Source organism: Solanum verrucosum, unplaced genomic scaffold, assembly GCF_900185275.1.
Source record: "Solanum verrucosum unplaced genomic scaffold, falcon-dt-bn FXZP01000102.1, whole genome shotgun sequence".
NCBI lineage: Eukaryota > Viridiplantae > Streptophyta > Magnoliopsida > Solanales > Solanaceae > Solanum > Solanum verrucosum.
In genome coordinates this window covers 3881362-3905361 of record NW_026019930.1, presented here as the reverse complement: position 1 = coordinate 3905361, position 24000 = coordinate 3881362, and the positions used below count along the sequence as shown (strand labels likewise).

The window sequence follows — 24000 nt, the reverse complement described above, 5'->3', positions numbered from 1 at the left end:
GCAAGTAATTTGCAGAATGCAACAAAACAGAAACATGATATACATCCATAAAGACCACATCAGTAGATAGCTGGATGCTACTCTGATAGGATTTATTCTGAACAGGAAGTAAAGGAAAAAAGTAACGGGAATATGTGATGTTGTGTTGCAACATAGCTCAACTCTATCTCTTTGTACGTTGGAATTGATGATAAAACGAACCAAATTTTTTTTATAATATTCAACAATTTGGAATTTGATAGTTATTTTTCTTTACTCTCTCTCATTACGATGTGAATTTTTTATTTCTTTTTTTTGAAAAAGACAAGTTTGTATTCTCATAAGGACATGCTGGCAACCCCAAAATGAGAAAAGAAAATGATAGGAATAGAGAAATCCTAAGGTAAAAAGGAAAAAAAGGAAGAATTGGAGGAAGGCGGATATAAGTATAACAATATATAAAAGAGTTGATAAAAGCAGTATAGTAGTCCATTTTACAGTGAATAGATAAAGGAAGCTTTGGAAGCAGTAGCAAGACCTGCATGACCATTTGCAACAGATGCATACAGGTAATGGTACTTGAGAGCCATCCACTGTTGGCACAAATATCTATCATAGCCTGGATAACACGTATACTTTGATCCAGCACAGACTTTAAGTCTGTGACATAATCGCTGATTGGCAACTCTGATTGGGAAAAATGAGCCTGCAAAAGTGAAATGTGTAAGGAAAGAGTAAAAGAGCAAAAAATATTATAACCCCCAGGACCTAGTTCAGGTAGCAAAGTTGAGTCATACGTTCGAGCCCTGCGCCATGCGAACTAAGTTTGGTATTTAAGTGGAGAAGGGTAAAAGAGAGGGGGGGGGGGGGAAGGGGGCATCATCCCCAGGTTACAAAGGCTGCGGTTGGTCCCTGAAGGATATATTGACGTTAAACAGAATCTAGCAGACAAAGCCAAAACCCATACCTGAAAGAGCAGATTTGCTTTCACATGAGGATCATCCAGGCGATTGTGGTCGACAGCATATGGAACTTTCTCAGCTAATTTTTCATTGTAGTTTTCCTGGAATAGGTGATCAATAAGCAGATGATGTGTACAACATACAAATAAAGAAGTAGTTGATGCACAGTTTGATAGTTTCAAATCCACAGGCAATTTCTTAGCGGAATATACATACTAATTTAGATTTGCAGACCAAATAATTCAGAAGTGTCTGCAACAATTGGTGTAATGCCAGGACATCAATGTTCTTAGTTTACTTGTTAGAACTAGCAAGTAACATACACTAAGGGAAAAAAGTAAAGAAATTAAGTGAGTTGAAAACCAACAAACCATTGTTCAGCAACAACTGTCTTCAAATATATATATTGCCTAGCTAAAAAAATTACCTCATTATGCCTCACCGGGAGCTCATCGTATTCAGAAGCACCAGACAGTATTTGAAGGAAAACCTGGGGTGAAAGATAAACAGGAAGTAATGCCAAGAAATATAATTTAAAAACATTTGAAATAGAGAAATAAGGATTGGACATCCATGTTAGGTGTTCTACAAACCTCAAGTGATGTATCAGATCCTATTTTTGAGCCAAACATTGATACAGTGGTGTACTTCAGATAATACTGAGATGCTATTGAGCCCAACATCAGTGGTTCAACACTGTCCTCAGTAATCTTGATGCATGCACTGTCTTCTAGATCCTCAAATGTGCTTTGCACCAAGCTGTTTATAAATAACGTGAGCGCACACAGAAATATTCAAGAAAAGCTATTTCAAGAGTATGTAGTGCTTTCATTTTACCTAGACAAATAAGAATTTAGAATCCCAGGTTCTGCATGCTCTAGGCCATAGTAAGCTGGGTTAACCATCTGCCAGAAAAAAGCTTCTATGATTAACAAACATAATAACTAACAGGGAAAAAACAGTACACCATTTTTGGTAATTCTTCAAACATAAAAGATTTTCTTTGATAACATTGTCAATCCACAGAAATGCGTTAGTAGATTGAGGTGAAAATGGACTTTCTTCTCATTCTTTTCATTTAGGTGACATATCATCCCCTCCTTTATCTTCTATTTTTTTTAATTTGGTAACATCCTTTTTTTACCTCAATGCTTCCCCTTCCCAGGGGAAACAGTGCTCTCCTACTTTTCCCTCTGAGTGTCCTGAACCACATATCTAATGATAGGAGGTGGAGGGACCTTGTCACTAGGGCAAGAATTGCTTTTGAACCACGGAATAACCAATTATTCCCTATTGTGACTAACCCATAGATCAAGTCAATTATTCACTATATAAAAGGCATCTATACAGGCAGTACACAGAAATGTAACTTTTCTCTTGTTCTTTCGCACAAGGTGGAAAATGATACACATGCAACATCAACACCTACAGGACACAATGAATAGCATAAGCAAACCATTGTTTTACCACTCAATGCTGATTGTTATTGCTTTAAATCAGCTCTCTCATTTTGAATCCAAAATAATCTTATGTTAAATAAATAAATAATTTTTTTCCGCAACCCAAAACACTTCAATCAAGTTAGATAATTACTACACAGAATTTGTGGATTAGCTATTCCTATCCCTTAGGGTCTGGTTAGAGCTGGCAAGAGCTATTTCAACTTGCGCTTTGACAAGACTTGGCTACGTGGGGTAGACCTCACTTTCTCCTAACTTTTCTTTCGTAGCAAATGCTTTGATGGCATCTAGCAGCAGTAAGCTTGTAAAAGCACATCAAACAGCCATATATTTTCTTGTGCAACTATAGCTGCTGCTTGAAGTGTGTTTCCTTTGTCTGCTTGTTGATTACAATAATATAGATTTTAGAGTCCACCACAATCTGAAACAAATCCTTTTACTATAAAGGTCACCAAGTAGATATTAATCAGACAACTACTGATGCTTGCTACAACTGAAATTAGCCCTTTACCCACCACTTTCTTTTTCCAATTTCAGTTGTCACATGTTGGTAATGCTAATTTAGAAAATAAAACTTGAGGCTTCCGAAATAGACAACATAAGCAAGATAAAATCGCAACAAGGTTGCACTATTGTGGCCTCCCTTAACTTTTCTTTTTGCAAGCTAAATTAATCAACTCTTAAATCTCTCGTGTTACCTTAAGTCTACCTCATTATAAAAGACTCATTTCCTTTACTGGATTTCCATTTATATGGTTCTTCACTGTAGGAGACACAACTTAGTTACCTACATCTTCTTTAGAAATTTCATATTAATATATTTACCTTAAATGAGTAACCCATATCAATCGGCAACCAAGTAACCTACTTATTACTGATGATTACTTGCTGAAAGAAAAACATGCATCAAGCAGTCTTAATATAATGATGGTGGTTCCTAACTTAGCATTGCCATTGGTGCAAGATTGAATTTTTTTCTTGATCGGTTATGCAAGATTGAAAATTTGGAGCAACAGAATAAATTGTCTGCCATAGGATCACAAAACCATACCAATCTACGAAACAAGTAAGTCCAAGTGAGATAATGCACAGCATCCTCTTTATGAGATATTGTTCCAGTAACAATCTCAGCGTTGATGTGGTCATGCAGTTGCTCTCTCAGGCTACTTTCAACTGGGAATGGTTCATATAGAAACTGCAAAAAGAAAGCATATATGTTGAATAATAAAATGGAATAGACTAGTTACTTAAATAATTGAAATAAAGGAAAAGCAACAGAGTGACTTCTGACCACTGCCCTATCATGTTGCAATGTGGAGACTGGGACCACATGAAGTCATACTCCAAGTTTGAGAATTGGTGGCTCAATGTTGATGGTTTTGAGGGGCTTGTCCATAGTTGGTGGAACGAATTTGAAGTGGAGGGCTGCCATGACTACAAGCTCAGTGTGAAGCTAAAAATGTTGAAGCAAAAACTCAAAGATTGGAGCAAATGAGTGTGTGGGGAGTTATGCAACAGGAAAGATAGTCTTCTCAAAGAATTAGCTGATATTGATCTAGCTCAAAACACTAGAACTTTATCTGAGGATGAACTACTGGTGAGGGCAGCAGTTCTGGTGGAGTTGGAGGATTTGGCAAAAAATGAGGTATCTAGATGGAGGCAAAAGTCCCGTGTTCTCTGGCTAAAACAAGGGGATAATAACACTAGGTTTTTCCAGAGAATGGCAACATCCCACAAGTGATACAATAACATTGATAGATTAATAATCAACGGGGAGGAAGTTAAAGATCGAGAAGCTATCAAGGTTAATATGATTGAGTTCTACAGGAAACTCTATACTGAATCTGAGATGTGGAGGCCCTCTTTTGAGTATGTTAACTGTCCAAGAATCTCCCAGGAGGAACAAGATTGGCTAGAAAGGCCTTTCACTGAAGAAGTGCTAAATATTATCAAACAATGTGATGGGGATAAGTCCCCGGGGCCTGATGGCTACACCATGAGTTTCTTCAAAGTTTGTTGGGCAACCTTGAAAGATGATTTGATGCAAACAATCCAAAATTTTCATCAGAATGAAATGTTTGAGAAATCTTTCAATGCCACTTTTATAGCACTAATTCCCAAGAAATATGGAGCAGAAGAATTGAAGGACTTCAGACCAATAAGTCTGATTGGTGGAGTATACAAAATCATAGCCAAGCTCCTTACAGAAAGAATGAAGACTGTCATGGGGGAATTGGTAGATGAACACCAAATGGCATTCTTGAAAGGAAGACAGATCATGGATGCAGCATTATTGGCCAATGAATTGGTGGACAGTAGGGTGAAGCAGAAGCTAGTTGGAGTCCTATGTAAACTTAATATTGAAAAGGCCTGTGACCATGTCAACTGGTCATTCCTTCTAAAAATTCTGAGAGATATGGGCTTTGGGAACAAATGGACAAACTGGATCAAAACTTGTATATCTACCGTGAAATTCTCTCTTATCATCAACGGTAGTCCAGAAGGTTTCTTCCAATCACAAAGAGGTCTAAGGCAAGGTGATCCGTTATCACCCTTCCTATTCATCTTAGCAATGGAAGGCCTCAATTCTATGATCAGAAGAGCAAGTGAGAATGGGTGGATAAGAGGCTCCCCTGCAAATGCTAACAGGGGAAATACTATGGAAATCACACATCTGCTATATGCAGATGATTCCTTGGTATTCTGTGAAGCTGCAGTAATGCAAATCAGGCACTTGAGGGCCATCCTAACCATTTTTGAGGGCATCTCAGGTTTACATGTTAACTGGCATAAGAGTTGCTTGTACCATGTTAACCAAGTTACCAATATGCAGATACTGGCTGAGAACCTAGGATGCCAACTGGATTCCTTACCAACTAAATATCTTGGAATGCCTCTTGGTGCAAAAAATAAAGAAGTGGAAGTATGGAGTGAAGTGTTGGAAAGAAGTGAGAGAAAGCTGACAAGATGGAAGAGTCAATACCTATCTATGGGAGGCAGATTAACTCTCATAAAGTCAGTAATGGATGCCCTCCCAACTTACATGATGAGCCTATTCCCAATCCCAGGAAACATAGAGAAGAAAATCAACAAACTAAGAAGAGTCTTCTTGTGGCAGGGGAACAAAGAGAAGCTTGAGTAAAACCTAGTCAAATGGGATGAGGTGACCCTCAACAAAATACAAGGGGGTATGGGGATAAAAAAGTTGAAAGTACAGCATGTTAGTTTGTTGAAAAAGTGGCTTTGGAGGTTCTGTATTGAAGATTTGGCATTATGGAGAAGATTCATCTCACGTAAATATGGTCTTCAAAATAATTGGATCACTGATGAGGTAACAAGTGTTTTTGGGTGCTCTGTTTGGAAAACTATCAGAAGACTATGGCCTTCTTTCACCTCCAATATATCATTCAAAATTGGAGATGGGTTTAAAACTAATTTTTGGAATGAGATTTGGATAGGGGATAGGGACTTGAAAACCTTATTCCCAGATCTATTTATTTTAAGTCTACAAAAGATGGCTACAGTGGCACAGGTATGGACTCCTCAAGGGTGGGACCTGATTTTCAGAAGGGCTCTAAATGACTGGGAGATTAGTAGAGTAGCTGGGTTGTTGCAGGTGCTGAACCCATTCCCAGGTGTCACAGAAGGACCTGACAGTCCAATATGGAAGTTGCACAACAAAGGGAGTTTCACAGTGAAATCCTGCTACTGGAATATGAATCATAAGCGGAGAATGAGAATGGAGTGGCCATGGAAGCTAATCTGGAAGATCAAAATTCCACTAAAGGTGTCATGTTTCTCATGGCTGGTGATCAGAAAAGCATGTTTAACTTACGAAAGGTTACAGAGAAGAGGTATACAGATTTGCTCAAGGTGTCATATGTGTGATAAAGAGGCAGAGATTAACAACCACTTAGTCCTACATTGCAAAACAGCTGTAAATCTGTGGCACATATTCTTATGTATATTTGGAGTTAGCTGAGTAATGCCAGAAACTCCTTTAGACATGCTGAAACACTGGGAACGAATGAGCAGAAGAAGCAGATCAAAAGAGGACTGGTGGAAATATATTCCAGCTTGCATCTGGTGGACAATTTGGAAGGAAAGGAATGAAAGATCCCATGACGGGCAAGCTAGCAGCATTCAGAAGATATTGATGAAGAGTTTGAGTTTGCTGTATTTTTGGTGTAAACAGGATATGGTGGGGGAGGTAGTAAGTCTAGTGGACTTCATAGGACAATTGTAAAGTTCTTTTTTGGGTTTTTGGTTATCAGGATGCCTTATGGGGTTGTAAATCCCACCTCATCAGTTGTTACTTGATGAGTTTTTTTTGGTGTGAATACAAAGTTACCTTATCAAAAAAAAAAGAAGGAAAAGCAACAGTACAGTCATGTTCAAAGAAAAGAATTATAGATAACCTTTTTATAAAAGCTCTTTTTGGGTTCATGAACAAGAATAACAGCTTTCCCGTGTTGATCATATTGTGGACGACCAGCTCGACCCATCATTTGTAATATATCAGTGATTGGGAAATCAACATATCTTTTTGCCTTCCCATCATAAAACTCTGTTCCCTGCAGAAGGATCTATATATTTTAAACACCAAAGATGGTGCGTATCCTGAGGTGATGAATTTTGACAGTCATCAAGAAGGACACAGTATCTGTTATGATGAGCAGATTAAACTCATCGAATGAATGCAAGGCGAAGAAATATATGTATTTAATATATTATTTTGAGAGAAAAGAAGACTTAATAATTTACCTACAGCAACAAGATGACAAATAGAAGAACTTCACAAAAAGAAAACCCAAAATATTTTGCATGAACCAGAGTGATACCACTTATGTTTTAATGACCTCACTCTAAAGAGAAGGAAAGGAAAGTGCTAGCTTGAAGAAGATATGGGGGAAAGATCGATTTTTTGGAGTATTTTCCAAACATAAATAATAAAAGGAAAAGGTATCTAGGAACTTCAAATAATCTTCAAAACTTTAGTTACAAATAATAACATCTAAGGGACTCAATTTGTTAGTAAAAAATGGATTAAACCAAAGTTAAACCAGTAAAATATCATGTGATCCAGTTACACATTAAGAGTGTGATGTAACAAACAAAGATGACAATTAGCCCATGGTATTAGTGCCTTCCAGTGGGAGATGATATTATAACATTCCAGTCTTTGACCTAATTCTCGAAGGTGGATAAAACAACATACCTTAATAACAACCAAATGTGCAGGAAGGTTTACACCCCATGCTAACGTACTTGTACAAACCAACACCTAAAAAGATGCAGCCAAAATGACTCAAATATAATTTCCAATTTCATCATATTATTACTCCTACAGATATACAAATTTCAGGATGACATAGTTGCCTGGATCTTGTTGTTTGCAAACAGTTCCTCAACCAATGATCTGTCTTTATCATTCAGCCCGGCATGGTGTAATCCAATTCCAAATTGTAAGGTGTGCTTCAAGTTCTGGTCTGTGACTTGAGAAAGAACCATCTGAAGTGAATCTTCTGGCATGCTTATGAACTGCCTTGGGTGCTCATCTGAAGCCGCAAACTTCAAGATCAGAAAAAAAACATGACAGATTAGTTACCATCACTACGCGATAGAAATATTTTGATCGATACAGTTTGAATTTTTGCCTCACCTGAATAAGGTCCAGTGCTGTAAGTCTTGTTTGGCGACGAGAGGAGACAAAGATTAGAACTGGTTTTGTTGGTGAATGTGTACATATAGCAGCATATGTGGGCTTGTTCATACTATTCATCCTCGGGCAGTAAAACTTCCCAGGATATCCCTGTTAAAAGGAATGATTTATAAATCAAGATTAAAGCATGATACTGTAGGTAAATATACTTCAGTCTGCTTCGATGTTGATGGCACTTGGGTAGCTCATAATCAACAGCTTCACTTGCCTGAATATGAACTTCAAGAGGAACAGGCCTCACACTTGGCTTGAAATTGAAGAGGCCAGTTTCATCGACACCCAACCAATCAGCCAAATTACTGGGTTCAAGGACAAATGTAAGAATTTCATTTAAAAGTTACCAAGATAAAAGGTAGTATCTAAAACAATCTACAGAGAAAAAACTCCACAAAACCAATTAGCATTTTGCACAAAAGACGAGCAAGACATATAGATACAATGAAACACATACTGTGCATTTGCTAATGCTGTTGACAGGCCAACAAACCGAACTGGCCGCTCTGTTTGAGAAGATATATATCTCATCCTTGAGACAATAACCTAGAACCAGAAAATCTAGCATTAGACATAATCAAGAGATTACAATATAATCAATAAACCAAGGACCATGCAAGGGAGAAGAGAATGTGAGACATTCAGTGACAACTGTGTACCTCAAGTATGGGTCCTCGATCAGCTCCAAGTAAATGAATCTCATCCAAAATCATAAGCCCAACCTATAGATGTAGGTTTGAACATTTGATTGTGGTTAAGAGAGCAATCATGAACAGAATGTTCATATTATAATTTTGATATTAAGTACCAATAGCTAAAAAAAAAGAAGGAATAAAAACGAATGAGATATTGCACCTTAGTGACATAGCTTCGACTGTGCCAATTGCGACTGATACCATCCCACTTTTCGGGAGTGGAGATTATGATGTCTGCTGACAAGAGAGCCATTAGATCCGGCGTGTAGTCACCAGTCATTTCAACCTTCAGAAGATAATTGAGTTAGCAGTGATATCACGTGTAAGTGCATAAGAATAATGCCCAAACAAAAGAAACTTCACACACCATCTTCTTTCCAAGTTGGGAAACAAGACGCTTTCTCCAGTCCGTCATTCTCTCCCGAACAATAGCCTTTAAAGGTGCTATATAGATAACCTGCATATAGAAAATCATTGAAAGATCATTAGCAATTACGAAGTTGAGAGACAAGTATAATGATGGGGAATCTTGAATAGACAAAAATAAATACATAGTTTCGCAACAATATATTTTTTTGATCAGGTAAATGATTTTTCTTTTATCAAGGAATCCTCTTAACCGGTTCTTATTTGCCTTGGAAATGGATGAAGTGATGCGGCATATTCAAGGGGAGGTATCACTGTGTATGTGATTTGCAGATGACATAGTATTGATTGGCTAACCACGCGGCGGAGTTAATGGAGTTAACAATAGGCTAGAGGTTTGGAGACAACCAAAAATCTAAAGGATCTGAAGGGATCAGGTTGAGCAGGACTAAGACAAAGTACTTGGAATGCAAGTTCAGTGACGTAACTCACGAGGCAGATGTGGAACTGAGGATAGATACTGAAGTCATCCCTAAGAGAGGAAGTTTCAAGTACCTTGGGTCAATAATCCAAGGAAACGGTTGATAGTGGATTAAATGGAGGCTCGCATCTGGTGTATTGTTTGATAAGAATGTGCTACCAAGACTTAAAAGGTAAGTTTTATAAAGTGTTTTTTATTATCAGGTAAAGTATTTCATTAATAATAACAAGGCCAACATGGTTGTATCCAAGTGGTGTACCCCAAAAGAAAAGATCTATAGTATATTATTCTCTCCGAAAGACACCCAATCATCTATACACAGAGGTACTACATGGGTGCACCAAAAGAAAGTAAGGGATCAGAGACCACTCCTCATTATATCGACACATAAAAACTGATAAAAACAAGTGATTATGCATGTGGAAGCATTTAGCAAAACTAATTGCAACAAAGTACCTTCATATCGGGCTGTGTATTGAATAAATGGAGCATAGCAAGCTCAGCTGATATTGTCTTCCCACTTCCAGTCGGAGCTCCTAAAAGGATATTTCTGTCCGTGTGATACAGCACATGAAAAGCCTGCCAAAATTGATTTGATTTAAGCTATTGCTGATATCGACTAATGAAACAGACAATTAATCGAATTAAGGAAATAAGAAAATGAGATATCCACCTGTGTTTGTATAGGATTGAAGTGTGAAAATTTATACAAGGCCTCAAAAGTTCCATTGCCGAGTGCAGTCACAGGAAGGGGTTTCAAATCTAGAAGCTCAGTGTGGGATGTTTGGGTCTGAAAAATCATTCATTCAAGTCGGAGAAAACCAACACACAAAATTCAAACTTTAGGACATATTGCAGATATTCAACAATATAGAGATAAATATAAGTTAATAAAACAACCTCTGGAAGAGCAAGGTTGTGGAAAGTTATTGTGTACAAAGCGTCTGCTTGTAGCCACGAGTCAGAAACAGCACGAATGTAGTACTGTGGAGGATGTGGCTCAAAGATTGGCACCGTAAAGGACAGTTTCTGTGGATCCGCTCTAGCCATCTTCTTTGTGAGGGTGAAGAGCTCAGAATGGTAAATGTGGTCATTCTCAGAATCCTAAGGCAGTTATTAGACAAATGATTAGTACGATCAGCTAGTATAAAATTAACAACAATATTCTAGCCAAGTCATAAGATCAAAATGGCTCGAACTGAAAAATCCTTTCCTTCATGCAAAATGAAACTAAAAGAGTTCCAATTGAAACACTTGACATATTAAGGAAAAAACATGACTTACATGGACCAACTTGATGAGATGGAAACAGTTACAGTGAATGTTTGAAAAATATTTTAAGGGGAGGGTGAAATTCTAAGGCAACCATTGCCATGTTGTTTGTTAGCTGGACGGCAAGCAATCTTAAAAATCACCCACTATGTCTCAGACTACAGCCCATAGAGTTGTCGGATAGAAACAATTTCCGACTTGGCTTTGATTAAAGTTTCCCTTATATCATATGCATCCTTTGTTTTGTTCTCTTTTTTGATCAATACATCATAAGTATCTTTTTGTGTTTTTAGAAGTCATGAATCCTCTTGTGTTTAAGCAGATGACTGGATTATACATAGAAATATCAAATATGTATGAATCTTCACTCTTATGTTTCTTTTTCATTCCTCCTCTTCTTCCATCTCTTACTTCTTATCTCTGCACTCTACCAAGCACCAGAACAGTCTTACAATAACATTATTCCCTTGATTAAGACCCTTATCAATCCATTCACTGATCTCTTTCATGTGTCCTTAATGAACAACTTTTTATGAATGATGCGTCGCAGGCAAGATGGCCGTGCGATTAAACACCTTAATGAGCAATAACTAGGCAGTAAACCATAGTTGTCCAACAGAGGCAACGATGATTGGAACCTCAACTTTAGAAGGAACTTGAATGACTGGGAAATGGGTAGACTTGCTAAATTACTATTGATTTTGGAGAATTTCCAAGGTTTGTCACAGTGCCAGAACAGGATTATTTGGAAAACTGAATGTAGGGTTCAGTTTACAGTGAACATCTTGCTATCGTAGCTTGATTTCAGGACGACTTCAGGATTTAGGCCTTGGAAACAGATCCGGAAAACTAATGCTCCATATACGGTGATGTATTTCTCATTGTTGGGGTCCCATAAACCATGCTTGACATGGGAAAACTTACAAAGACAAAGATCTCAATTGTTCTCCAGATGTTTTTTGTGTGGGTAAGTTCAGAGAGCATAGCAATTGTTTTTACACTGCAACATCACTGTTTAGTTATGGGAACTATTCTTCAACATGGTGGGACTTAAATGGTACATGCCCATGGACACAACTGAGCTTTTGAAGTGCTGAAACATAAAGGGCTTTGAAGACAAAGAAAGTTCTATTCAGAAGAGAAATGACCTGTTTACTTTTGCTTTATTTTTTATTTAAAAAAATTTTACTAGTGAAAAAGAGGAGCTGTAAATGTGATAGAATCCTTCTAAGAAGAACATACTTTTGCTTTTGATCACTAATCCTTTTGCTTGCACCTTCTTGGTACTTCTTATTGATACAATTACCAATTCTCAAAAGAAAAATATGAAGCGGTGGAACAAAACGTAATTCCTCTATTTCTACAGTTATGTTCACTTCCTTACCCATAAGTTACTTTGCAAATAACCTTGACCACCAATTATCTCCTCATGGCATCCACTTAACACCAGAAAGTTTATACTCCCTCCGTTTCAAAAAGAATGACCTCCTTTCCTTTTTAATCTGTTTCAAAAAGAATGACCTCTTTCCTTTTTTGGTAACATTTTAATTTCAGCTTTCCACGTGGCATGTTTAAAGCCACAGATTGAAGGGGAATTTAGTACATTTGACATAACTTTAATTTAGGACCACAAGATTCAAAAGTCTTCTTTATTTTCTAAAAATTCGTGTCAAGTCAAACCAGGTCACTCTTTTTGAAACGGAGGGAGTATATTTTTTTCTTTACCACTAAAATTGATATCTTTATGACACTGACCCTTGCCTAGGTATTAGAGGTGGATCCAGGAGTTATACTCTATGGATTCAACCTTTTAAGGTTCTTACTCTGCATTGGAAGTACTGGGTTTAGATACCATAATGGTGGATCTATCCTGCTCAGCATGGCTTCCTATTACCAAACCTGACAAGCTTCTGACTTTCTTCTTGCCAACCTACTTTCAACTATCACGCCCAAGATAAAGCAAAGAGGAGAATAGGTAATGCAAATACAAGATCATCTTGCCACACATAATGACCTCTGATCTCCTTTCTGGACAAGTAAACCCAAACAAAAGCACCTTTGTACTCGGGTTGCAACTATATGTGTTACTGTTAAACTGGAATGGAGCATGACATGACTGTTACTTATTTGAACCACATTTGAAACTCCTGGGGAGATGAATAAAACTAAGAAGAAAGCTTGAATAATAGACAGGTCAAACCAATGCAATAAAAAAGAAAGGTAAACAAGGTAAGACACCTCGCAGATGAGCATAGGCCAAATTCCATACACAATATGATATTTGATTATTATTATTATTGTTATACTGTTAAAAACAAGCATGTTCAAAGCTACAGAACGTAATCTAGAGTGATAGATTTTGATAACCATGCCAATTTAAGAGGAAAGATTCTAGACCGTATCACAAATTGATAAACATCTATATACATCAAAGCATAATATAAATGAACAAGTTTGTACCTCAACCAGAATCCACCAGCGCAACGCAGTGCCATGAATTCGATCCTTCCAAACAAACTGTGGAGCTATAACCAAATCCACCTATAATAAAGGAGCTTCATGGCAATATCTCTCTTTGCATTTGATAAAAAGAAAAGGAAATGATAGATGATTCCTCTATCTCATTGCGAGTCTTTCTTCTTGGACCCGCCAGTGGCCACAGGTGTTAATAGTATAGTTGCATAAGTAGAAGTGGCTCCAAAGGTAGGAGTTCTTTTAGTATTGAAGAATTTACACTACTTAGGTACAATGTTACCATATTGCTTATATGGTATTGACAAAAACTAAAACGTGGCAGAGAAGTTTCTTTTAGTAAAGTGAATACAATTGGAAGTTAAATTGGTACAAAGGGAATAAATTTCAGATAGAACAAGTGGGAAAAAGCAAGTGCAGAAATGTACTCACCTTCAGAACCGTTCTAGTGATTGGACTGACTGTAGCAGTCAACAGGACTGATGGGAAATATCCGAGACATTGCTTAACAACCTGGAATTTCAAAAACATTTCTTTAACTGAAAGTCACAGGATAAGCCTTGAACCAAAAACCTGTAAAAAATAATCTACCTTTCCTCCAGGTCCATAACGAATCAAAACTCCAATATCTTTCTCTTGCATCTCGTGTAAATGATCCAAATCTGCCTCCCTTTCTTCAAGTTTCCTCAATATCTGAAACACCAGTTCTTAGTTAACACGCATAAACTAGTTGAAAATTTTATTTAACAGAAGTTATTTATAGAGAACAAACTTCTGAAGAAATGTCCTTATCAAACTGTCTAAGAGGATGTTGATGGGGCCATATTTTGCGATCCACAGCCTTGCAATAGTCTAACATTAGAGAAGACATCTCACACCACCCTCTACGCAGACAAATCTCAAAAAGAGCTCGCATAATACGAGCCAAGCTTGCACTTATATAAGCAGCATCAGAGATCAGCGAAAACGTGTCAATTGATCCTCGAGAGATGTACAGCTGCAAGATACAATCAACACTGTTAAAACACTATATGTTAAGAAGCCACACAGTATTTAATGGACAAAGAGTTATCCAATACCTGAATAAGAATTGAAACTTTTCCATGTTTGTTAGATGGACCACCCTTGACTTCCAATGGACAATATGTGCGAGCCAACATCTCAAGCTCATTTTGTTCCTCGTCTCGGACAACAATATTTTCGAATTCAGAAGAATGAGCTACCATATTTATCAACTAATAGCCAGTTAAAAAATAAATGTCAGAGAAAGCACAATGATAAACAATGGACAGCAAAACTTAGTACACGTAGGAATGGAAATCATGACTATTAAAAGTAATTTTTTTTTCTATAACAAGGGAAACCCGCTACCCTTTGGGTGCGCACAAGGTAAAACCCCCCCTCCTATGCAATAGCTCGCAAACCACATAGGAGAGGTAACCCATTAAAAGTAAAAGTAAAAGCAAATATTTTGTGACACACAATTAAAAAACTTAACAAAGAGGACCATATAAAATAGAAGATGAAAAACTGAAATAGTTGGCAATTCATTCAATAGGTGTTATACACATACTACTAAAGCAATCCTTTAGATAGAGATAAATGAACAATGGCTTCTGTCCTATTTACAGGTGACAGGTTACTGTTTAGAACACTAAGAAGAACTTCACTTACTTTTAAGGTTAATTGCCCCTCGAACAAAATCTCTTCTAATTATTCAAGTTCATTATGAATTTTCTTCCATAAATAACACCATCAGATGTGATACTGTAACTAATTTAAGTTGGACATTGTGCTGATGCATGGGTTTACACTAGTAAATAGTATGCGCAAAATATGTGAACAACCAAAAAAGAAAAAGGAGAAGTGTCACATAAAATGATACAGAGGATCATTGTCTATCTGACAAGCAACAACGTTCTGTATCTTAATTGAACAATAAATTCCTCAAATATTTCTGCGCTTTATCATATCAATTTGGGAATGATTTCCCTTATCATTTCCAAAACAGAATTGGCTCAAAATTACTCCAATATCCCCAAGAATTTATCAATATGAATGACAAAGTTCCAACGAAAATTATAGCGTCCAGATTTCGTATTCAGCTCCTTTTCTATCTTCGAAGACCATTAATTCCAATTTTTGGAGCACATTTAATACAATAGATACAAGAAATTAACTATAGTTGATGTAATGGTTCTCCAGTACAGAGAAATTGTTATACAAACAAAGAGTAAGCAGTGGTCTTAGAACAAGGTGTAGATAGCATTTACCCTTTAGATATGTCCATATTCGCTAACATAGGATCACAAACCAAAAAATGACAAAATCATAACTGAACAAAGCAAATTGCATGATCCATTAAGTGAAAGAAATGGCAAGCAAAACAAAATACCTCGCTTTCATTCATATGCCGTGACAGCATTTCATTGTAAGTTTCAACACTAGTATACTGGATATAAAAGTGGCTTGCAATACGACCAAGCTCAGTGCAGTAGAAGTTCCCACTTTTCTCATCAAAACGCATCATTTTTGCTTTGTCAAGTGCACGAGCAGCATCACTTATAAGATCCCTTTGCTTTAAGCTTAATGATGGATCTGCCATGACCTGCAAAAGAGAAAAGAGAGGATCAGCTTAAGTTTGAATGCAATATTGTTAGCTGCTTCCCCAAACCTCTTGCAAAAACAAGTACCTCAAATCAACTTTATCTTGAGATATTAACCATATCAGATTAACACACTTATAAAAGCCATTAGTGACAATGAAAGCTGTATTCAAGAAATGCCAATATGAGAACCTCAGGGGTAATCTTGATATCCAATGGTGCATCACCTATCTACTAATGGTCAAGCAAGACTTGTTCATCTGCGATACTTCTTCAAACAAAAAGATCCATCGATCGAACTCCCAATAACAACATACCCAGTGTGATCCCACAAGGGGGTGAGGGGGTGGGGTTTGCACAGTCCTTACTACCTTGTGTGAGGTAGAGAGGTTGTTTCCGATAGACCCTCGACTAAAATTTACAAATGCACATGTCTAAAATTCCATCATTCCATCTATCTTTATAGAGTATATAAAATTCACCTACACAGAAATTTCATTTCCCAAGCATTCAACCCCTCCATCTCCTTCCATCCCCAAAGAAGTAAAATTGAAAAAGAGAACTTTCATACTATTCTATGTTCAAAGAACTAAATGAATGTAATGCAAGGCCTTGCACCTGGACAACACATGATTTTGTACAAAATAAACTATCGACTTTTCATCCACTAGACCCTAAAAGGATTTATAAAAGTACATGATGTCTTTGAAGGTCCATTAGTTTATTGTTTTCTTGTTAGTTACTTACTTTTAAAAATTTGGAAGGGACGTGAAGGAATACATAGATTACAATGCCCTGATAACAATATAAGTAAATCAGAAGTTTATGTTTAAGATGATGTACGATCAAGATGCATGAAAATATACCTCATCCCATCCGATGCCATAGGCCAAAGGATTCATCTTCATCCTAATGAAAAGATATGTGTAACCAAGCCAAGCACAAGCTTCCTTGACATTTGTTACAGTACCCAGTACCACCTCAGCATTTAGATTATCTTTCAAGGAATTGATAAACTGCAAGATAACAAGTTCAGAAAGAGAGTCAATGAAAAAGATATTAAAAGAATGTTCAATACAGAGATTAGAAATTGCAAGGAGCTGTGAATTTCCAGTACCCCATTTTTTCAAATGGAGCTGATCTGTTACATAAAATACTGTTCAAAGGGACTTGGATATTTTAGATGGGCAGAATATCATTCAAATCTACAGCAATTTGTGAAAGGCAGAAATGAAAAACCTTATTAACTTTTTACAGGAGAAGTAAAAGGAGTAGCATCTACTCTTTGTATGTGAGAGCTTCAAAAAAATCTTGTGGATGATAGAAAAGCTTCAACTTTTCACATAATCGTGCTTTTTTTAACAAGTAACTTTTTACATAAGTACATAACCATGCTTCTGCCTAAAAGTTAAAGGAGGAATGTATCAGAAAAATAATCAAATATCTGCAGCCCCTGCATATAGGAAACAAATAGACAACTAAAGGTCTAAAATTGGCATAGAATATGCATTCTACCTGACTTTCTATAGGAAGTTGACTTGTCAATAGCCGTAAATAATAAGCCAACTTGTCATGTGAAGTGATTATAATGCCTTCACCACTTTTATCAAACTGAGGTCTTCCAGCACGTCCGAAGATCTACCAGGGAAGAACATTTTACACAACAGCACAAATATATGAGTGCCGATCAACATTACTAACCAAATAAAAGTAACAGCACGGAGAAGATTATGTCTCACTTGCATAACATCTAGCATACCCAGATCTCGCCATCCACCAGCCTTTGGATCATATATTTGAGTTCCCTGGAGAGATGAAATGCTAAAGCATTACTCACCACAGGACAAGGTTTATCATGCAAAAGAATATGTCATGTAAAAAAGCTGCAAACTAACTTACAAATAATATGAATAGCTTCAATGAATACAGTTGCATTCAACTAAGTTTACTAGACAAATTACATATATAGTACATGTTTCAGCCCAAAGTAGGGACCAGGACCATCAGTTTTTCTTAGCAAGAGGTTTTCTGTGAAATTTCAGACAATTAGCGACCAAAACATAATGGAACATTTGATTTGAAGGAGAACATTCTCAATGGAGTGCATAGTTAATCCAGAATGTTGCATTACACTTCTTCCATAAGCTGGGTTCTATCAGATGCAAAGTCCAAGGCCATATAAGACATGATTCAAATGAAAACAATTAATACTATGATTGAGTTCAGTTAGCATAATACCAATATCATACCAGAATCATCAACAAATAATCAACAACAACATCTTTCCTTTGACCAGTTCGAAAACAGTTTAGAAAAGTATCCAACAGCAAAAGGAGGAACTTGTTTTGATGATAAAGATTAGAGAGCACATGAAGGTGGCCGTTTTCAACACCCAAGATCACCCTATTTTTTAGTGAACCATGCAATAAAGCAAGGATAAAACATGGGAGGTTAGGAATGCAATCAAATCAAAACAAGATTATATCTGCTAGTTTCAAATTGAACTGGTAAGGCGAAAACTGTTGGACGAGTTCCCAAGCCCAAGCTAAATCCAGATTAAAGCACACAAAGCCGGACACAAAAAGAAAATGCAAACAAGATCAAGAAAACCAGACATCGAAACCCTAAGTTTCAAATTATTACAACAAAGTCACTAAAAAGAAGTAAGCAAGTTGGTATTTGTTATCCTAGCTAACTACCCATTTATTTCACCAGATATGGTTAGGAATGTGTTTCTTCCATTGTGCTAGATATTAGAAGCTCAGCTTAAACGGCAATCGTATGTCAATGGAATTGTAATAAAGATACAAACAATTCTTAATATTAGAGAACTATTCTACATCGACTAAATCCAGAATGATCCGGTTGAGCTGAATCTAAATCACACCCAAATCAGGTACCAGACTAAAGCTAAAATTATTCATCTAAAGCTTGGATGCATGGCAGTCAAGTCAAAAGAAAAACACGATGCTCAGAATATATTAAAACTAGTGCAATCTTCCTCAAATTTTATTTCTTAAAGTATTCCACAAACCTTAATCACAACTGTGTGAGCAGGCAAATTGACTCCCCATGCCAAAGTTGCTGTGCAAACAAGGACCTAGAATGAAGCAGGGGTTTTTAAAACTAAAAGAAAAAAAAGGTTGAAAAATGTAAGTGAATAACTGGAAAAGCAAACAAACCAACCTTCAAAAGTCCCTGAGAGAAAAGTCTCTCTGTTAGGTTTCTGTCAGCACGTAACATTCCAGCATGATGAATGCCAATCCCATGTTCGAACAGTTGAACGACCTCCTTATTTCTGGACTTGAAAACTTCCCTCTGAAATGCATAGATTGAATGACCTAAGAAAAAGATGGCATAATAAGGATGTAAAGAGAATATTAAATTAAAGGACAATAGATTTTGCTCGCCTTTAAAATCTCATACTGAGGATGCTCGTCATTTTTGAACAGCTCAGACTCTGTACTTTTACCAGACAATTCAACCTGTTGATATGATTATGAAATGTTCAAAAAATGGAGGCAATTTTATATTTTTTTTTGTGATACTGGTAACATTACTCTAAATATCCACAAGTATACTACAACCAAAAGTGTAGTTCCCCTTCAAAAGTATGACAATCTAACAAAAGCTCAAAACTATATATGTAGCCTATAAACGATCCAGAATATCAAAGATGTCTTCTGTTTGAGCTAATAAACTGTGTTAGCACCATAAATAAAAAAGAGCTAAGCAGGTCATTTCATTTTACATCATGTAGACTGTTTTGCACATTTTCAAAGCTCATGTTGTTTCTCTTAATTAGAAAAAACAACTCCTATTGTTTCTCTCTTTCTAGATTGACCACTTGTGGGATTACACCGGGCATGCTGTTGTAGTTGATGTATAAATAGGAATGGTTAAGAATCCCGATAATTGTATAAATAAGAATATGAATTACTTTCTTTTCTTTTTAGGATCACTTCTATACTTTCCTTTCCTTAATAGGATTACCTTGTAAACACAAAGCACCATATATTAATTCCAACATGCTTGAGGCAATAATCGAGCAATTCATTCGCGACATCTCTTCCTTTATCATTCTTTAGAATTTCCAACTCTATCAAACCCCATTACCCTCTCTTGACTGCAGGATCCTGAATTGTTAGTTACCAGTGAGCTAAAGATGAGCCATTCCCAGGGTCTTTAACAAACCATTGCGAATCCTAAATGTAAACTTAGCCAACATTTATCACCTATCTCTACCAGAGAACCACAGGAAGAATTTCACAGAACATCCATGATTTATTAAGACATAGATTGACTACAACTCTGGGTTGGTTGTGCGAGAATCTGAAAATACCCCGCGGCAGCAGTATGTTTTACAGCAAAGATTATTGCTTTGACAAGAACAACATTGCTTTGAACTAGGCAAAATGCTGTTAGCATCTAGAAAGATACTTTTCCAATAGAGGTGTCCAATGGGTGGGTTGGTCTGATTTTGGGCGGGTCAAATTGGGCTGAGAGGCTGAGTTAATAAATGTGCGGGTCAAAAGCTACTTGGGCTGAAATGGCTAAAATGTGGGTCATAACCCAACCCCCCACCCCCCCACCCCATCAATTTCTACTAAATTTTAATTGCTTTATTTGTTCTTTTGTAGAGGGGGTGGGTTTGTCCTGCAAGAAGTTACAGATTATGCTAGTTAAAGCTCATAATACAGAAAGACATAGTAGGACTTGAATGCTTAATCTCCATGTTCCTTGTGGAATCATCAAAATAACCTCCACTATCATAAAGGAAAGATTGTGCAGATATTACGGAAGCTATGAAACTCAACCATCATAATAAACATGATGTTCAAAAACACAAGATATGCAATAGAGATGGACAGAGTTGTAAGTCAAATAAAAATAGGCGCAAGATCAGAAATATAGATTGCTTTTAGACAAGTTTGAAATTTTCTATTGATTTAAACAAGTATAACATAGATTTTATAAGGAATAAATAGTGAAGATACAGATAATGAATTACAAAATATTCAGAAAGTAATGAATACTGAAGAGAAAGATTTCAGTAAATTGAAGTGAAGAAAAGAAAATTGAGTTGGACTAGGAGGAAAGCAAGGTAAACAAAATGCAGCAAAGATAGTGGGAACTATTAAGTAAAATGATTAACTGTGAGTTAAACCATAGCCTGATGAAAAAACCTACCAGCTTATCAGCAGTTTTCACTGTGTCTTTACGTGAATGGACAAAAACCATAGCCTGGTGCCCTTGTTTTAAGGAATCAACAACCTGCATAAGTGAAGAGTCAGACCAGAAATTTATAGGGAGACCGCAAAATAGAAAGGAGGAAGGTTTTGGAGAAAGATACCTTATTGTAGCATATCTCATTAAGCAGTTCATTGCGGGCTAAAAAGTTATGCTCACTAATACCAATATACTGCTGTGCAAGAGGTACTGGACGGTAGCTCGAATCGAAGAAAAATAAGCCTGTCTCTGAATTCACCCTTAGGAACTGTGCAACCTGGATTTCACAGAAGGAATAGCCATGAACAAAAAGCTGAATCTAAAGGATGTAACAAAATATTGGAGCCTCATCACTCTGTATAGCCCAAATGTCCAACATGGAGGTGAGGACTTCTAAACGAAAATATTAACTCGAGAACCAACCTCCAAATAGTTGGGTAATGTGGCTGAAAGGCCCACTATCCTTATCATAGACTGTGTGGACTCCACCTGTCAAAGCACCAGAACCAAAAGTCAAACCTAATCGTGTACACATGAAAATGGAGTCACCTCCACCTTATCACTAGATGAGATGATATCACAATCAAGTTCATAACCTAAACCCTCATAGTTGGTCAATATGTTTTGCTGCCAAGTTTATATTTCCATGTTAGACTTTCATGACTTAAACCTCTGTCTCACAGCATTTTCATAACCTTAATGCATCTCATATTCCTTTGGTTTTAAAAATGAAAAGCTCTAAAATGTCTTTTTCCAACATTGTATTTTCTGTTCTAAATGCCAATAACATGCATCTTTCAATTATCCCAAATTTTAATAAAATTATTACTTTATAAAAAATAAAACATGCTTTATCTTGCAATTTTAGGCCTTTACTGGAGAAGTGGAACAGTAGCAGAGGATGGCGGCAGCAATTAGTGCACAGAGGCAACATCATCATATAAAACAGTACTGAAATTTCTACAGTAGACACTAGAACAAGTATAACAGCATTTGCTAACCTGACGAAGTGTACGGGCTACTAATGCTTCTATCACAGGGCCTCTATCATCATTTAGCAAATGGACTTCATCAATGATAAGTAGCTTCACCAGCATTGAGAGCGACATGTCACTGCTTTTACGAGTAATAACATCCCACTTTTCAGGTGTTGTCACTATCATCTGAAGAAATATAACCAGACACCATCAGAGTGAAGCCAATCAACCGACTAGTCAACTAGGCCAAAATCCAAACAGAAAGACAATAAATAAATAATCAACAACTTTACAAGAACTGAAGTTTGACAGAACCTGTGTTTCCTCAAGCTCATTCTTAGAAAGCTGCATGTCTCCAGTAAGTTCCCTCACAGTTACATTAAGTGGAGACAATCGGTGACTGAAAGTTGATGTGACCTCTGCAGCTAATGCCTAGAGAAGAAATTTAACTTATATTACCAATTATGTTAAATAAATTGGAGGACACAAGTACACAACTCTCGACCTACACCTTCATAGGGGCAACATAGATTATCTTGAATTCATCCTTATGCAAGTAACCATCTCTAAAGTGATGTTTGATCTGCAAAGAGAAGAAGGTTACATAACTTCATCAAAGTGCCAATAGTCCCAGCATGGAACATGCTCTAAAAGAAAAATAGAGCACACCTCATGTAGAATAGCAATCATAGCTATGTTTGTTTTCCCAGCCCCAGTGGGGGCACACACCTGGTAATAAATGAAATGAAAGCTATCAAAGACAGATCAAAATTTATCTCCATAGGAAAATAGTATACATTATAACCGAAAAAAGGGTATTAACATACACTACCAAAGGAAAAAGTTACTCACTAGTATGTTTTCGTTGCTATTGTACGTAGTATGGTAAATTCTGCTCTGAATACGGTTAAGACTCTTGTAGCCATGAAAAGCTGTTTGCGCAAAATCGTCTAGCTCCTTAATCTCAATCTGATAAGAAAACCAAGGAAACAAAACCATCAGTTAAATTAAGCAAGTTTTGGTGAAACCAATGAAGATCCATCAGAAAAGCAACTTCTCTTAACATTGTCACTTGAGAATCAGCAAAAATGTGGAGACAAAAATTCCAATATTATAAGAAAATGTGTTTCTTTCCAAAGACACTCAATCCTCTATACAAAGAGGAACAACATGGGTGCGGGTTCTTCAAAAGAAAATAAGGGATCGGAGACTACTCCTTAATTGACCAAAGCTATAACTAGAATGAAAAGAGTATGTTAGACTGAACATAACATAAAGAGCATAGCATATACTAGATCAATAAAAAGATTAAGTTTGATTTCTGTAGAAAATATGTTTTATTGGAGAGAGAGACTACAAAGAGGAGGATGAACTTGCCGTTCATGCAAAAAGATGACATGAGAATACAGCAAAGGAACAGTGCATTCTAGTATCTTCATCGGTCTAGCAAAGGAATTAGGTGGACGAGTTTTATGCCATTTCATCATATCAATGATAAAAAGAAGCCTAAAGATATTTGTTTTGATGCTGAGTTGTGTCTATACATGAATTTTACTCTGAGAAACAATTGAAATTTAGTGAGTGAAAATTATTATTTCAAAATACTCTGCAAACAAGTTTTTCAACTTCAAACTCCCTACTTCCAAGTTGAAGTTGACATAATGGACAAAATAGTAAATTAAACACTGATTTGCAAAATACTATTCTACATCAACATACCCAGAGTAATCCCACAGGTAGGTGGAGTCTAGAGAGGGTAGAACGTACGCAAACCTTACCTCTACT

The 24000-nt window shown here is 36.7% G+C and overlaps 1 protein-coding gene across 1 annotated transcript in view; it reads right to left on the bottom strand.

Annotated features, from left to right (window-relative positions):
* The window catches only part of LOC125832835 (DExH-box ATP-dependent RNA helicase DExH14), a 35336-nt gene that overhangs the window by 5812 nt on the left and 5524 nt on the right, over positions 1-24000 (bottom strand). The window contains exons 8-45 of the mRNA XM_049512028.1: positions 23068-23184; positions 22885-22944; positions 22727-22798; positions 22531-22647; positions 22240-22401; positions 21662-21727; positions 21363-21515; positions 21200-21283; positions 19420-19494; positions 19196-19327; positions 19044-19109; positions 17749-17814; positions 17525-17647; positions 16876-17025; positions 15799-16011; positions 14483-14638; positions 14176-14400; positions 13995-14096; positions 13836-13916; positions 13392-13472; positions 10560-10763; positions 10333-10449; positions 10116-10238; positions 9180-9269; positions 8973-9098; positions 8777-8839; positions 8575-8663; positions 8332-8422; positions 8064-8213; positions 7781-7972; positions 7620-7685; positions 6820-6975; positions 3453-3596; positions 1779-1846; positions 1535-1700; positions 1369-1431; positions 947-1042; positions 518-685 (exon numbers count right to left, since the gene is read on the bottom strand). Coding sequence (XP_049367985.1) covers positions 518-685; positions 947-1042; positions 1369-1431; positions 1535-1700; positions 1779-1846; positions 3453-3596; positions 6820-6975; positions 7620-7685; positions 7781-7972; positions 8064-8213; positions 8332-8422; positions 8575-8663; positions 8777-8839; positions 8973-9098; positions 9180-9269; positions 10116-10238; positions 10333-10449; positions 10560-10763; positions 13392-13472; positions 13836-13916; positions 13995-14096; positions 14176-14400; positions 14483-14638; positions 15799-16011; positions 16876-17025; positions 17525-17647; positions 17749-17814; positions 19044-19109; positions 19196-19327; positions 19420-19494; positions 21200-21283; positions 21363-21515; positions 21662-21727; positions 22240-22401; positions 22531-22647; positions 22727-22798; positions 22885-22944; positions 23068-23184 — 4473 coding nt within the window. The remainder of the gene's footprint in view (positions 1-517; positions 686-946; positions 1043-1368; positions 1432-1534; positions 1701-1778; positions 1847-3452; positions 3597-6819; positions 6976-7619; positions 7686-7780; positions 7973-8063; positions 8214-8331; positions 8423-8574; positions 8664-8776; positions 8840-8972; positions 9099-9179; positions 9270-10115; positions 10239-10332; positions 10450-10559; positions 10764-13391; positions 13473-13835; positions 13917-13994; positions 14097-14175; positions 14401-14482; positions 14639-15798; positions 16012-16875; positions 17026-17524; positions 17648-17748; positions 17815-19043; positions 19110-19195; positions 19328-19419; positions 19495-21199; positions 21284-21362; positions 21516-21661; positions 21728-22239; positions 22402-22530; positions 22648-22726; positions 22799-22884; positions 22945-23067; positions 23185-24000) is intronic.